The 15,542-nt window shown below is 41.7% G+C and overlaps 1 protein-coding gene across 2 annotated transcripts in view; it reads left to right on the top strand.

The window, feature by feature from the left end:
• ramp1 (receptor activity modifying protein 1) overlaps nucleotides 1-15,525 on the top strand; it is a 49,704-nt gene extending 34,179 nt beyond the window's left edge. For both annotated transcript variants that reach the window (XM_020614906.1, XM_020614907.1), the window contains one exon: nucleotides 14,944-15,525. In XM_020614906.1, the coding sequence (XP_020470562.1) occupies nucleotides 14,944-15,199 (256 nt within the window). In that variant the 3' untranslated portion in view covers nucleotides 15,200-15,525. The remainder of the gene's footprint in view (nucleotides 1-14,943) is intronic.
• Nucleotides 15,526-15,542: the final 17 nt, after the last annotated feature.

Here is a 15,542-nt window from a genome sequence, read left to right as displayed (position 1 = left end):
CACCCACCCCCACTGTGGAGAGCCATGAATTGGCTGATGAGCTGAATGAGTTTTATTGTAGGTCTGAGAGGCAGAACTCTATACTCCTCTCTCAACTCATCTTGGACCTGTAACCAGTAGCTGCTTCCTGTAGGACTACCTCTCCCCCCATCAGCCCACCTCCACTGAGGAGCTGTGAAAGGGATGTGCGTTGCCTTTTTAGGAAACTAAAGATCAGTAAGGCGCCAGGCCCCGACAATGTGACCCCCTCCTGTCTGAAAGCCTGTGCTGACCAATTGGCTCCCATCTTCACGCAGATCTTCAATAGATCACTGGAGCTTTGTGAAGTTCCCTCCTGTTTTAAACGCTCCACCATCATCCCAGTTCCCAAGAAACCCTCCATCAGGGAACTGAATGACTACAGGCCTGTCGCTCTGACATCTGTAGTCATGAAGTGTTTTTAGAGACTGGTATTGGCCCACCTGAAGGAAATCACAGACCCCTGCTTGGATTCCCTGCAGTTTGCTTACCGAACAAACAGGTCAGTGGATGATGCAGTGAACATGAACATGGCACTGCATTACATCCTGCAACACCTCGACTCCCCGGGGACCTATGCAAGGGCCCTCTTTGTGGACTTCAGCTCGGTGTTCAACACCATCATCCCGAACATCCTCCACTCCAAACTGACCCAGCTCACTGTGCCTGCCTCCACCTGTCAGTGGATTACTAGCTTTCTGATGGACAGGAAGCTCTATCAGCACAGGTGTCCCCCAGGGATGTGTGCTCTCCCCACTGTTGTTCTCCCTCTACCCCAATGACTGCACCTCAGGAGACCCCTGAAGTTTGCAGTCATCAGCCTTATTCAAGACCAAACTGGCATCTGAGTCTTTATTTTGATCAATAAATACAGACATCTTGGTCCTAAATTCAGTATTGAAAGCTACTTGTACCAAAAGTATTAGAACTTGAACTTTTTTATATATTATTCCTATATTCAATTTCTTTCGTATGTAAATGAGGTGCTGGCTCTGTCAATATAGGTGCCAGTCACAATTTGAGAGGTACTATATCTGGATCTGGCTTGTTCCAGCAAAAATTATTCCCTGGTGACGTAATGTAATATATTATCAGGCTTGTCTAATTATGTCTAGCAACACTTGACACAGTAGGAGAGATGACACAGTAGAAAGGCCTTAATATTAACCAAAGCAGTCACTGGAAAAAAGAAACACTTTCAGCTTCTTATGGACACTGTAACACAAGAAACTGAGATTTGAAGAAAAACTAATACCTAATACTTTCTGACCTGTCTGTGTATATAGGAAGTGTCTAGGGCACAGTCAATCTATTAACACAGTTATCTTTAATTGCAACTAATCAAATTATTCTGATACTCGCTCTGCTAAGGCAGGGTTTGCTAATGAGCCCTTTGGGTACATGCATCTGATTTGTGAGTTAAACTGTATAATAATTCAAAGAAGAATATGGTTGAAAATAATCACTTTGCTCTGTTAGTACTCAGGTACGCTTGGGTACACACAAGACTCTTAGCAGATGGAAAATGCGTCCAGTCGGCTAATGCAGATGGAAGGCAGATGGAAAGACAGACCTCCAGCTAGAGGTTTTCATCATTTTCCAACATGATGCCAGCACTGCTTTAAAAATTAAAGCACTCAAGATCAGCATTTTTAACACTTCATATAAATAAATAGGTGCATAAAATATATTAAATTTCTATCTGATTATGCTAATAAAAATACTACAAATCTCATGTCAGTGAGTTAATTTGTTTCTCCTCCTCTATCATTCAAATCTCTCACAGTTTTATATGTAATTACACCAACAGGAGATGACATAATGATTAATCATGATGTAATTGCTGATGCTGCATGATCTGTCATCCTCAACACCAACCATTTATAACAGATTAGTCAGTGCAGTGGCATTATATGAGCTGAGTTGTTGTGAGGAAGCAGCTATCAAACAGTTCGAAGTCTTTGCTCGGTCCACTGAGGTGTGACTGTTTATGGCCAGCATGTCATCTTCTCAGTCTTAACCATACTGTAAATCTTCTTCATCTTTCAATTTCATCATACTAGTTTCTCATTCAGCCAATAAAGCTCTCACTCTGGTTTTCATAGCTTCTGGGGTCATGTAGCTCCTCAGTAATACAGGTCACCAGATCACTGCCTACGCTGGGAAGACAGAGAGTGCAGAGATTTAGTTTGCATCTGTGAAGCTGGTGGTTAGTAAAGGCTTCCTTTTGATGCTAAAGAAGCCATTTACTGGAAAATGGACTGGTGTAAATCGAAATACACAGAGGCTGAAACAACTATCATGTGTTTATTGTAACTGGCACCACTTAAATTCAACTGTTTCAAACAAAAATATTGAATGGCAAAAGATAATGGTATTTTGCTGTCATGACCAGTTATATTATGCCAACAGCATCTCTGAACAAGGTAGCACTGTAATTGTTTCAAAGTGATCATGTTTTTTGCAGCCATCAAAACAGAAGAGGCTTTCAGGCAAGAAGTTGTTTTTTTAATCCAATGACAACAGTGATTATAAAATACAACTTAATTACAGTATATCTGTTTACCCTCATGAGATCAGCAAACATGGAATGAATGTTAACATCACAATTATTCATTCCTTTCTGCAGTCTAATGAAACTGAAATTAAACTGAATTCATTATTTAAAAGGGTTTTGGAGATGAATCAGAAATCCAGCTTCACGCTCTGAGACTTGGGCCCAATTCCAATTCACCCCCTGCCCCTACAACTTACTGTAGCCCTACCCCTCGATCTAGCACATTAACGTGTAATGGTAGGGGGCACCCTGATTCTCTTTAGGGTGGAGGGATACGGTGAAGTGGTAAGGTTACAGAGGCAGCTGGGGCTCAGGAGGTTGAGCAGGTCATGTTCTAACTATTAGGTTGGATGTTCAATCCCCAGCTTCTCCTCCAACCATGTTGTTATGGACCTTGCTTTGTGCGCTGGGGCACAGTCATGTTGGAATAGAAAAGAACCTTCCCCAAACTGTTTCCACAACATTGGAAGCATAGTGTTGTCCAAAATGTCTTGGTATGCTGAAGAATGAAGATTGCCCTTCACTGGACATAAGGGGCCATTGTCCCTCCTCCACCAAACTTCACAGTTGGCACAGCGCAGTCAGGCAGGTAACGTTCTCCCGGCATCTTCCAAACACAGACTCGTCCATCTGACTGCCAAACAGAGCAATGTGATTCGTTGCTTCACAGTCCAGTGACGATGTGCTTTACACCACTCCAACCGATGCTTGGCATTGGACTTGGTTACGTGAGGCTTGCATGCAGCTCCTTGGCCATGGAAATCCATTCCTTGAAGCTCCTGCTGCACAATTTTTGTGCTAACATTAATGCCAGTGGAAGTTTGTAACTCTTCAGCTATGGAATCAACAGACCTTCGGCGACTTTTACACACTATGCACCTTAGCAGTCGTTGACCCCGCTCTGTGACTGTGATGCTTGAAGTCACTGATCTCTTCAGGATGACCCATTTTTCCAACAGATGTGTGTAAATGGAGACGGCGTGGCTAGGTGCTTGATTTTATACACCTGTGGCACTGGATCTGATTAAAACACCTGAATTCAATAATTAAGAGTTGTGTCCCAATACTTTTGTTCATATAGTTATGTGGCCATGCTTGTAGATTAAAGCAATAAAATTCCTTTGGCTTTTTTACAGAATGTTTTGCAGGCTAGAGAAACGGTGACATCCTGGCTTGTGTACAGACAGTCAGTGGGCGGTATCATTTAACAATAAAAATAGAAATCAAATAAAAAGCACAGTACATGTAATTCATGAGCAAATCTGAATGCTGCAAGAAGAAAATACTGTAAACATGCAATTCAATGTCACATGGGTTTAGTTTTGTTATGCTCTATTAATGCGCTGATTCAGGCCATCTGTCTGTTTTCATGTCACTCCATTAATCCATCTATAGCTGTAATATTTTCTAAAAGCCTGTCGGTTCTAAGTGCTGTCAAATTCTATAACTAATATCTAAGAAAGGTAGCCCCCCCTAAATTTTAACTGAAGAAATAAGTATGACATCCATGGCTGGCACCTCCGCCCCCTCATGTGCCAGCAACCAAACTCAGTGACGAGGCACGCCCAGCACACCTCAAACTAATCTGCCCAACTTTACTTAAGCCTGGCTCTGGTGCGTCCTCATCACCGGTTTGTCTTGTTTGCTACTGGATGTTTTCCTGACTCCACTCTCTTGCATTATTGTTCTCTTCTGCAGTGTGCCACACTCACCTGCTGTACATCTACTGACCTGCACGCCAGCCAGATATTCTGATCTCTGGTGTGGGATCACCAATAACCTGTGAACAAGCTGAAACTAAGAATACTATCTTAAATTTATTTCTTTTTACATTTCAGATATGACTAAAACATATATGGAAAAGTTGAAATTCACAACAATATGCATTTGCACTTTAGGTGTCCTCCATCTCAAAACCTGAACATCAATGACCTGAGATAATCTGCTGCTTATAAATATGTATGGGGTCTAGTGCTTTAGTCATCTGTCCACATCAGTAGCAAAAGACCCTGTAGGCTGCATCTGCTCATCCGTCTGCACTGTCTGTTGGATTAGTCAGCTAACAGTGGTTCATACTGTATTTAGCACAGCAGAAGCCTTACACACACATGCAACTTTCCGAGCAACACTGCAAGAGCAACTTAAACTTTTATTTTATTTATCTTTTTTATTTTTATTTTCATTTGCTGTGTAACACAGTCTCCCAGGAGAACATATTGTCTAGTATAAAAAAAGTGCAAAGTCCAAAAGTGCAGCAGAATAGATTTCCTACTGATGCCAAAGGCTTAATCAGTAACAGTTATTGATTAATCAGGTCTAATTCTCACTGTTTGCTCATGTCTCTGTTTTTATTACCACAGGCTTTCAGTTTAAAAATAGCCCTGTTTTCTTGGTTTTTCATGAGCCATTTTTCTTGTGTGATTACTGGAGGGTATTTTGGCCAGTCAGTCATGCATGCCTGTCAGCTGTATGTAATCATTTTAAAAAATCCTTTTGTGCTTGAGTTTACATTGGGTTATGTGCAAACTCAGGCCAGAAAAATCCAGTGAGCTCAGTAGTCTGGAAAACTACTGATTGGTCTGTGATTAGAAAAGGACTGTATGATTTGACAGCTCTAATGACCAAATAACAGCCAGCATCGCCTGGGTTGCCCCACGACTAGAGCAGTGCATGTTTAAGATAATTAGGACAATGATTTGAACATTTGCTTCAGTTATGATGGTTTTTTTATTTGTATTAGCCCAATATCTTTTTTTGCTAGACACTGAGTCGTGGCAGAAAAAAAAGTAGCCTGTCAGTAGCATCTTTCAACCTAAATAAGGCATTGGTAATCAAGTCGAACATATACATACCTCTCAGTTATCGTGTTTGGGCCTGAATTATTCTCCATATATAAAAAAAATATGGCTACACTGCGTATTCAATGCTATGGATGGCTTTTCATGAAATGCTTAATTTATATTTGTCCACAACTATTCATAGGCATCCACGCATACCTATGCAGTGAAGGGGTTTATGGGTAAATGTAGGTCAATGATGGTTGCAGACAGGCTGACACGCACACCTCCCAAATATGTGTTTTGTGGAGCTGCACGTCCTGCAAGACGATTGGTTTCTTTGATTGAGACATAGCTGCCTGCTAATTGCCACTAGGGGGCGCTTTGAGTGTGCTGCAATGCACAAAAAAGTGCTATACAAGTACAATATAAGTCAATTTACAGCATTTCCTTTTCTCTTCCTTTGTCACTATAGAAGACTCGGTCCTCATAATCCTGGTTCTCCTGTTTTATTTGCTTGCAGTGCATTGGCATTTGCACACAGCACCATGTTTGAGAATACTTCAAATTTGATCAATTTGTGCGTATACATGCTGCTGCCCTTCAGAGGAACACACAACATGAGGTGTTTCCCTGCTCTAATTGAGCCGTCTCCTTGCTCCGAGGCTTCACATCAATACTGCAAATTTTGCTGCCTCATTGGCCCCGATGAGTTTCATTTGAAGCAGGAAAGGAATTTTGGATGAGTTTGATATTTTATTCCTCTTACTGTGCACCACTGATAAGATGAGATAAGATAATCCTTTATTGTCATTGTAACATGTATAGTACAACAAAATTTTAGAGTGACCTCAAGTCAGTAGGAGGATTGCCTCTCATTTTCTGTCAGTCTCTTCTCTTAATCTCTCTCTCTCACACAGTGATCCAGTGTCTTTCCACATAAACAGACACAAACACCATAAAAATATCAATAGAGCATCTTCATCTGTCATCTGTGCTCTTACTATATCCTAGAAAGTCTTGGATATGAATCATTAGAAATAAAAGACAGTGCCCTATGACAACAAGAGATGCTCAGCTACAGAATACTCACGGTAGTCCCCTATATTTGTTACTTTTTATACTCTGAGTTGTGCTGCCCAGCAAAGAGGGGGGTGGTTCTGGGACATTGTAACACACTTTTGAGCGTTCTCAGTATCGTGGGCCCAACTCAACAAAACACCAGTTAGTGAGAGGGTGCCCACCTGAGGACCCTGTAGACCTGCCTTCACTCCTACACCCACACAGAACTTTAGAGACTCACTGGAATTGTTAATAGTCTTCTTTTGTTAGCCAGTCCTGGTAGAACAGTGTCAGTGGTTGGACAACTGAGCGGACCCGGCTCTCAGAGGTGACTGCCATTACAAGCCAGCTGGACCAGCCACAGCTTAACCTGAGCAAATGCAAAGCAGATGCTGTGTGTCACGTATCTGCTCTTTGCTTGGGTGAGGACAGGGCTCAGGGATGCTTTGTTTCAAGGGTCGATTAGGTTTAGAAAATGGTGCTGCTTATTATGATGCTCTGAAGATTTATGACGGCATAGCCTGACACCCCCGTCTTTGGGACCAAATAATGGGCAAACATGATTTAACTCGTATACTGAGCTTCCATATGAATGCTCTCCCATTCTTTGGCAAATGTAACTGTGTATTATTGACTGCAATGTCTGGAGGGGATGTTTCAGGCACCTTTTAGTTTTTGACCATCTGTGTTGTTATGGAGCAGTGTTTTGCAAATGTATCCCTGATTTGTTTATATCTTGTGCAAATGCATGACACATGCAAATACAAAGACAGGGAAGAAGAAGATGGCTGGCCACATGCAGTATGTAAACTGTATAGGCTTCGCAGTTTGTGCAAATATTTTGTGATGGAGAAAGCATTCAGTATTTTTACTAGGCCTTAAGGATACCAAAAATGTCTTTCCTGAGAAACTCTGAATGTACTGTAAACATAGCCAGCATGTGCCCGGCAGAACCCCATGAGCCAAGGCCCGACCACCAGATGCTCGTCGGCAAGTTCCCCTCCCAGGTGTGGCTCCAACAAGGTGCCCCGGGGCGAGGTAGCGCAACTTGAAGTGACCATTTACATCAGGGTAATGTTCAGGGGTTTTTTTTCTCTGTGCAAATGTAATAATATGAAAATAGTGAGCATGATATTTTATTGATGAGAATAATCCTGTTATAACCCCACTTACAGGATACACAGATGAGACAAAACATTATGACCACTCACAAATTAGGCAAATAACTGGAATAGCCTGTATGAAATGGCGAGTGAACAGCCTGTGTCGGTTCTCATAGTCAACGTACTGTAAGTGGCTGAAATAAGCAGATATAAAGAGACGAGTCGTTATGACGAAACGACTGGGTCAGAGCACCACTGAAACCACAAAGCTTGTGGGGCGCTCCTAGGCAGCAGCACTGTGCACCAACCAGCAGTAATCCGAAGGAACATGATTCAGATGTTGCCATGCCATTTGGTGGCCTGTCATCACTTCTTCTCAGGATTGTACTTATGGCTCAGTGGGGCTCTACTTCATCTACTACCCCTACTCCATCTGCTATAGCAGTGGTTCCCAACCTTTTTCCCATGGAACCCCATAAATAAACATGGCCATACTTCTTTACAGCCCCGCGGGGAGGATTTTGTGTCATGCAGCTTAACATACACAAAACCCACTGCCTGTTCTGCTGTGCCCTCTGTGCTCTGCACAGACACACAGCAGCAGTCCAGCTTCCAGCAGCAATATAAGGATATAAGGAGAGAGCACCATGGAGGCACAAGAGACAGAATGGGGAAATATTCTGATCCAATGTATAGCCAAACTTTGATGAGGAGCAGTGGAGAATATACTTTGGCACATCATCATGGAGACAGTCCAGACTTGGCAGTAGGGGGGTTAGGCAGAGTGATGTCTAAGTAGACTTACCCGGACATTTCCCACCCAGCCTACATGAAAGGAGTTCTCTATGCAGACTGCTGTTTAACTAGTAATTGTGTTATTATGGTTTTATTTAACATGTATACATCTAATTTGGACAACACAACCTCCAAGTAGACAATCTCTCATGCAGCCCCAGTGATCTTTGATCACTATGTTTAAGCTGTAGCCTAAAGGTTTCATCCAGATTCCTCAGCTTGTTTAACTTGTCTGACAGAATTCTGGCTGTGTTCTGTGTGTAAAACAACCAACACTCATTTAGCAGTGAAATATCAGCACAAACAGAACAAACACACACATGCACAAATCATGTCTCATCTACTCACACATAAACATACAGTATGTACAATGTAGAAAGTGATTGAAAAAGTAAATGTATACATTGATAAAAACATTCAAACCATTACAATGGTACCAGAGATTTCACATTCACTAGATTTGGATAAACATTAGGTCACAGTGACCTTTGACCACCACAATCTAACCAGTTTATTTTTGAGTCCAAGCGGACATTTGTGCCAAATTTGAAGAAACTCCCTCAAGGTGTTTCTGACATATGGTTTTCATAAGAATGGGACACAGGGATGAACAACCCGACAATATAATGCATTGGGCTGCGGCTGTCGTCGGCATGGAGGCATGAAAAAAATAAATTCTGACTCTACACGAGCAATTAAAAACCTAGTGGGAACTGCAGGCCTCAAATCTGTATTCATAGTTTGTTGTTTGTTGGAGTAGCAGCACATTTTGAGGTTTCTGCCTCCAGTGATAAGAGATGACAGAAATCCTTTTTGGTTTTGGCAGGATGTTCAAATCAAGAAAACTGGTTTTTGAAACCAGGAGAAGAATGACATAAGTACAGTGTCACTTGATAGCAGGGCAGCCCTATCTTGCCTGCATTATAGTTGGACGGTTTAGAGCTGAGCTCCCCTTAATACCCCCACTGTTCGCACCATGCAGACATCCAAAAAAATGTACTAGATATTAAAGGCAATAGTTTGATGAAAAGAACTTACCAGCTGTTAGTAACGGGTGTGGAAATAGCCACTAGCACAGGAAACAGTGCACAGATAAAGAGAAGAATGGATTCCAATAAATCTCAGCCCGTTTCATGGTTCTGGACCTAAAAAAGGTCACAAGTGTGTTAGCAATGCAACGCATCCAATAGTAAAATTGAATTTAAGTGAAGTGTGAGAGTATCCAGGAAGCCCAGTCTGAGTGAATGATCCATTGCTTTTAAGGCGTATTAGATTCCTAAACACTGCACTGGAAGGTCCTCACAGCAGCAGTTATTGTAAACAGTACAGACATGTGCACTCAAACATATCTGATTACCCAGTGCAGCTGCAGCTCAGAGGGTACAGGTTGTCTCCTAACCAGAGGGTTGGCCGTTTTGATTCCTAGCTTCTCCAGTCCACGTGTCAAAGTGTTATTGTGCAAGACACTGAACCCTGAGTTGTTCCTAGTGGCTGTCCACAGGTGTGTGATTGTGTGTGTGCGCTTCTGGACAATTAGTGTGAAAGCACTTTGAGTGTTTAATGCACAGAAAAGCATAAGTGTCCCAAAGCCTGATCCAACTTTCACAAAGTGAGTCTGAACACCTCGATCTGTGCCTACAGCACAGCATTACTCCAGAGATGTTCAGACAGGTTTAATGCTGCTAAATATAAACTGCTCCTAAATACAATATGACTCAGAGGTTGTCAGGAGGGCAACGTCACAGGACAAAAATGATTCCTTTTCTGTAAGTGGGCTTCCCAAATGACATTTTACTTTTTAGGAAAATGACATACTGAAAGGCAACAAAAAATAGCAGGTGACAGCATGTTATTAGTCAGTTTTTTCAGTGTGTGTGAAAGGTTTCTTTAGAAAGTGTCACTCTTCCATTTCAGCTGAAGCTTGTGTGAGCCTGAGAGGTTCGGTCTGTAATATATGCAACAATAACTATTTTGTTATTCTGAATATACCAAACACACAGCAACCTCTAAAATGTTTTAAACTGTATCTGAATTTCCACCAAATTGCCTTTTCTTCTTCCATGGCCACATTCTCATTCTCCACTGACAGCATCTTTGACAACTGACAACTGAGTTGGCACAAATCATGATATTTGTTGTTCCAGTTACTGACAGACCTGACTGCCTGTACTGAAAAGACAGCAGCATGCTTGATAAAATCATTATGTGTATAGAATATTTTGCATGATCACCTGATAAATAACATCTATCTATCTTCACACATGTTCACACATGTTCACCATTCCCTGTTGCCTATGTGAGTGTTAGGCAGTGGAATAAAGGAACAGTCCTGAGTCATTTCTCAAGTCACTGGAGAGGCTTTTCTTGGTGTCACTTTTATTTATTCATTATCCATGTCTTATTTATTCACACTGTGCTCCTCAGTCAACAGATCAAGCTACTTAAAGCAGCATGCCCCTGCTTGGTTCAGCTACTTCTGTCCTTGTGGGATAGTTTTAAAATAAATAAATGTAGTCAATAAGACTAGCTGTCTGTCTCAGTTTGCATCTGTCTGCATCTTTTGCAGTTCTATTTTTTTTTATTTGTGCCATGCCCTATTTTTCTAGCTCTCCCTACCTATATACTGTATTATAAGATGTTTATTTTCTATAGGAAGAAAACAACACAAACAAGAAAGTGTTTCAGAATATAAAATCACAAAGCGCAACACAATTTTTTGTGAACTCTCCTTTTACCCGTGCACAAACTGGAACCTTTTTGAAAATATTTCATTCGTGTTCACACCTATAAATATAATTATGCACTTTTTTCATATGACACAAAAACAAAAGCTCAAAGTTTGAGCTAAACACCACTATTTCAGACCCTTTTAGTCATTTCCATAAAATTCATGAGTGTGCACTGCGCTATAGGGGTGAATAAAAGTTGCATAACGCTTGGCAAGGCATGCAGTGTCACATATGGAGGATTCTGCTTGTGGCAGACTAAGGAGGATGCATGAATTATTGTACAGTTATCACCTCGGATCTGTATTTTCAGCCTGTCCTCATTCCCAGGGCATCAACTACTGTCAATATGTCAAATACCTTTAGCGTCCCATACGGGCGTATGAGACGCACAGTGTTTTCAGTCGAGTATTGACTCGCGTCTGAGAGCAGGAGGTCATAGTATATGAAAGGAGAAACCTAAGGGTGCCTGGTGTGGAAAGGCAGAAAAACAAAACATTGAGCTTTCCCCCAGGAAAGTTTGCCTCAACTGTGCAACCAAGTGTTTCTTTTTTCTTTAAATGATTTTTTTTTTTTTTTGCCCAAGCCATGATATTTCACTAAAGGTAACAACACCGATCTCCTTCTAATCATGGGGAGAGAATAAATACAACTTCTCCCCTCTAAACAAAACAGGGTATGCCTACTCTCTTCCTGGTGTGTGTGTGCCTGTGTATTACTTACATCATGAGGACCGAAACCTGTGCACAGCAATAAAAACAAAATATATACAAGTTAAAAGAGCAAACATGGACTAGCTGTTCAAGAGTGTAATAGCTCGGGGGAGCATTTAATAGCCTAAATGGCACACTGGGGAAGTGGACTATAGTAGAACACTCTATCTCAACATGATTTGTGTAAACATACTGTAAGCACTGGATGAGGGGGTCCAGTTTTCTGAGAAAATCTACTACTAGCCTTAGTTAAGCCCAGTAACAATGCTACAAGTCGTTACCTACTGCAAGACCCGTGGGTCTTCAGAGCCCTTTGCACTGAACACAAAGGGCATCCAAATGTTTTTGAATCATTTACATTTCTTTCTGTAAAATCTGTAATGTCACTGCACTTAACAGCAGCCAGCAAAAAGCCTGTTACCACACTGCAATTGTTGTTGTCGTTGTTTAGTGAATCCCCAAAGAGAACGTCAAAAGGAAGCACATTTCAGGCTCCATTAATTACCTCAGTGAAACCGGTTTAATTTCTGATTTGTGCTACACTGTCATTAAAGGATAACTGTCTGAGTAATTACATTACTAACACATTTACTCCTTGAGTTTTACAGTACGAAGAAAAGAAATAAAACTGAGAAAGAGAGGCAACAAAAACACTAGACATAAGGCCTGCCTGCTACTACCCAGTTAAACTGTACACACACCTCCTGGCTGCCTCATTTCTGTTTCACCCCTGCTTGCCAACTCTACTAAAACTCTCTGAGAGAAAAATAAATAAATAAACACTATAAATATACTATGGGAAATACATGCATAATACATAGAAGCATTTTCCTCGTTCCTCACGAATACTCACAAACACTTGCCCTGTGGCTTCACGCAGAGTCATGGGTAATGCAATAGCAAGTGAACTGTTTGAAAAGACATTAGCACAGTAGTGAGTGTTTGGTCACAGTATACAGTACATAGAGTACGTGCATACCAGGTTAGAACAGAAACCTGTATACACAACATTTCTTCAGAAAGTAAGAGCACAGTGTATATACTGTATAGTAAATGGTAATGGTCTTATATCACACACTGTTTAAAAGGGGTCAGATGATTAAAAGGAAACAGATACTAGAAATAAAATAAGGGAGTACATCTGGCAGAATGCACACACACTGTCTCATAGAAGCTGCACACTGTCAGGTTTAATTTGACCCTAACCTTGGCTACATGAGATGAACTGATGACCAACTACCGCTGCTTTGTGCACACCTCCCCTGACTTGACTCTGCTGCAATCTTTTAGTTGGTGACTCATAAGCATCCCCAGAAACCTCAGTGCTCATTAGACCAGCAGCAAGTCTCTCCCACCATTGATCTGTAAAACTTCAAGAAGATAGCAGAGAAAGTAAGTACACACCCAGACAGCGCAAACATGCCGCATGCAGCAGCCACAGTGCTGTGCAGCACTGGTCTCACGCCAAGAAGCCCTGAGCTGTTTACATCTATGAGACTTCCACAGAGAAAGGTCTCATGTTGGGTTGCATCACCAATAGCAGTTCAAATATGAAACAAAGTGAGGAAATCTGAGCTGAACAGATGAGAGAGAATGAGCACAGCAGATCCTCTTTACTAGAGACCATGTTCAAATATTAAAGCTAATTCATAGTAACAGTCAGTCAGTTTCACCTGTTCTGGGTAAGTTGATACATAAATCCATAGAGAATTATCACCCAACTCTGTAGTTCTCTTCAGGTTTCCAAAGCATTTTAGCTTTGTTCTGGTTTTACTGGCCTTGTTCAGTCTCATGGCTCTCATTAACTGGGCTTCCAGCAGCAGCAGGCAGCTGTTTAAAAAAAAAAAAAGCTCTGATAAATATACTGTATGCTACCTACAGCACCATATGGCAGGCATCCAAAGTTATCAACTAGCTGTTTCATATAGTGAAGCATTTATGTGCTCAGTAGTTGGCAGAGACCACAAAATGAGCTTTAGATGGACTTAATTTAGTCAGGTGGCCAGAAATGTGACTAAATGAACGCTAACGCTGCTTTGTAACTGCTAGATGTGTAAATAGACAACATTAGGTTTATGTCTGCACTGGGGGGGTTTCTGGTCTCAAGTGGCAAAAAAATATCAGTGAAATGTTAAAACAGCCTGACTGAGGATTAAAATTGGACAAAACAACTGCAGTCTGCAGTTATTGTTTTGTTGTTTTACTTAGCGGGGCTGATAACAGGTGCATAACTAGAAGCTCATTTGCATTTTCTCCCTATTTATTTGATTTTCTGAAGACCTCCCTTACTGTTAACCGATATTTAATGAACACTGCTTCTTCTGAATATGTGAGGCAATAAACACATGCCCGGTACAGACATGAACGAGTCTCATTCAAGGTGCGCACGAGATGCTGTGTGCTGCACATGTTGTGCTTTTGGTTTGTGCCACTTCATACATGATGTGGACTGTCGTGCCTCTTAAATCTGATCGGCACAAATTCTGAAATCTCAGAGTGATTGACTGGCCACCGGTCAAGGTTGATCACACTGAAAACCAGCCTTTCACCAATCAATCGGTGCATCTTGAGTTGTAACAGCTGATATTTTCACTCTGACCCACAAATGTCAGCCTCACCATAGTCAATGGGATTTGTCTTCTAGGGACCATGAATGATATATGGCAATCCATCCAATAGTTGTTTAGATATTTCAGTCTAGACAATGGCAGTGCAAGGACACACCAACCCAAATTATCATACTGAACCATGCTGTTAGTGTGGTTTAAAATGAATAAGACTTTTGAGTGATAAATCTGAAAACTGCAAATGTGTTGCAAATGGAAAACTTGACAAGGTAGCAGCTGGCACTAAGGGAGACAGGGTATCCGTGCAAATTCTCAGTCATCCAGGTCGTAGTATGCTGAAAAAACATAGAAGAAATCATCTGGACGTAGTCGTTAGAGGACATTGTTGGCCTTTGAGGGACTGAAACACCACCCAGGAAGGATAAACACCTCCTGCTCACTACCAGTCAGACAGAACTGATGAAGCCTCTTGGATGAGAGGTGAAACGTCTTCTACCTAAAACTACGTCCAGATGATTTCTTTTACGTTTTTTCAGCAAGGGAGACAGGGCTTAGAAAACAATGAGCTGACTCTTTCCTTAACAGTGCAATCCTTTTCTTCTTTTCTTTTGTCACCAACATGCAGACTTTATGGTGACCTGACAAACTGCACTTACCTGGTGGCTCTGAAGATGGAGTGCTTCTGGCCCAACCGGCTGGTGGACGAGTTCTTCATCCAAATCCACAGGCACTACTTTCACAACTGCTCGCTCTCTGGACGGCTTCTCAGAGACCCACCCAACCGCATCCTGGGTCCCTTCATTGTGGTGCCCGTAGTAGTCACCCTCCTCATGACAGCTCTGGTGGTGTGGAGGAGCAAACGCAGCGAGGGGATTGTGTAGTGAAAGGTAGTAGGGAGGCCAGAGTCACAAGACTCAAGATAAGAGGTACTTTTTGTCCCTAGGGTTTCACTGTTCTTACCTTCAGTGACCAAAGGATCTCTTTCCTGAGTGTGACTATGTGAGGAAAGTGTTTCAATAGGACAAGAATCACTATATTGTGAACCTGAGAACCTGGAAGAGGAGCTAAATGAGACAGACTTTAGTGATCCTTCAGTGCATCTACATCAATACAAAGCCTTTGCAGCTGGTACTGATATACCAGTGTTTTAAGACTGAAATCATTTCTTTCTCCTCAGCCTCCCCGGGAAAGTCTATGCCAGGGTACTGGAGAGGAGAATTCGAC

This window comes from Monopterus albus, unplaced genomic scaffold (assembly GCF_001952655.1).
Source record: "Monopterus albus unplaced genomic scaffold, M_albus_1.0 scaffold153.1, whole genome shotgun sequence".
In the NCBI taxonomy this organism is placed as follows: Eukaryota; Metazoa; Chordata; class Actinopteri; order Synbranchiformes; family Synbranchidae; genus Monopterus; species Monopterus albus.
Note: the sequence above shows the minus strand (reverse complement) of the source record. Positions and strands in the feature narration are given on the sequence as shown.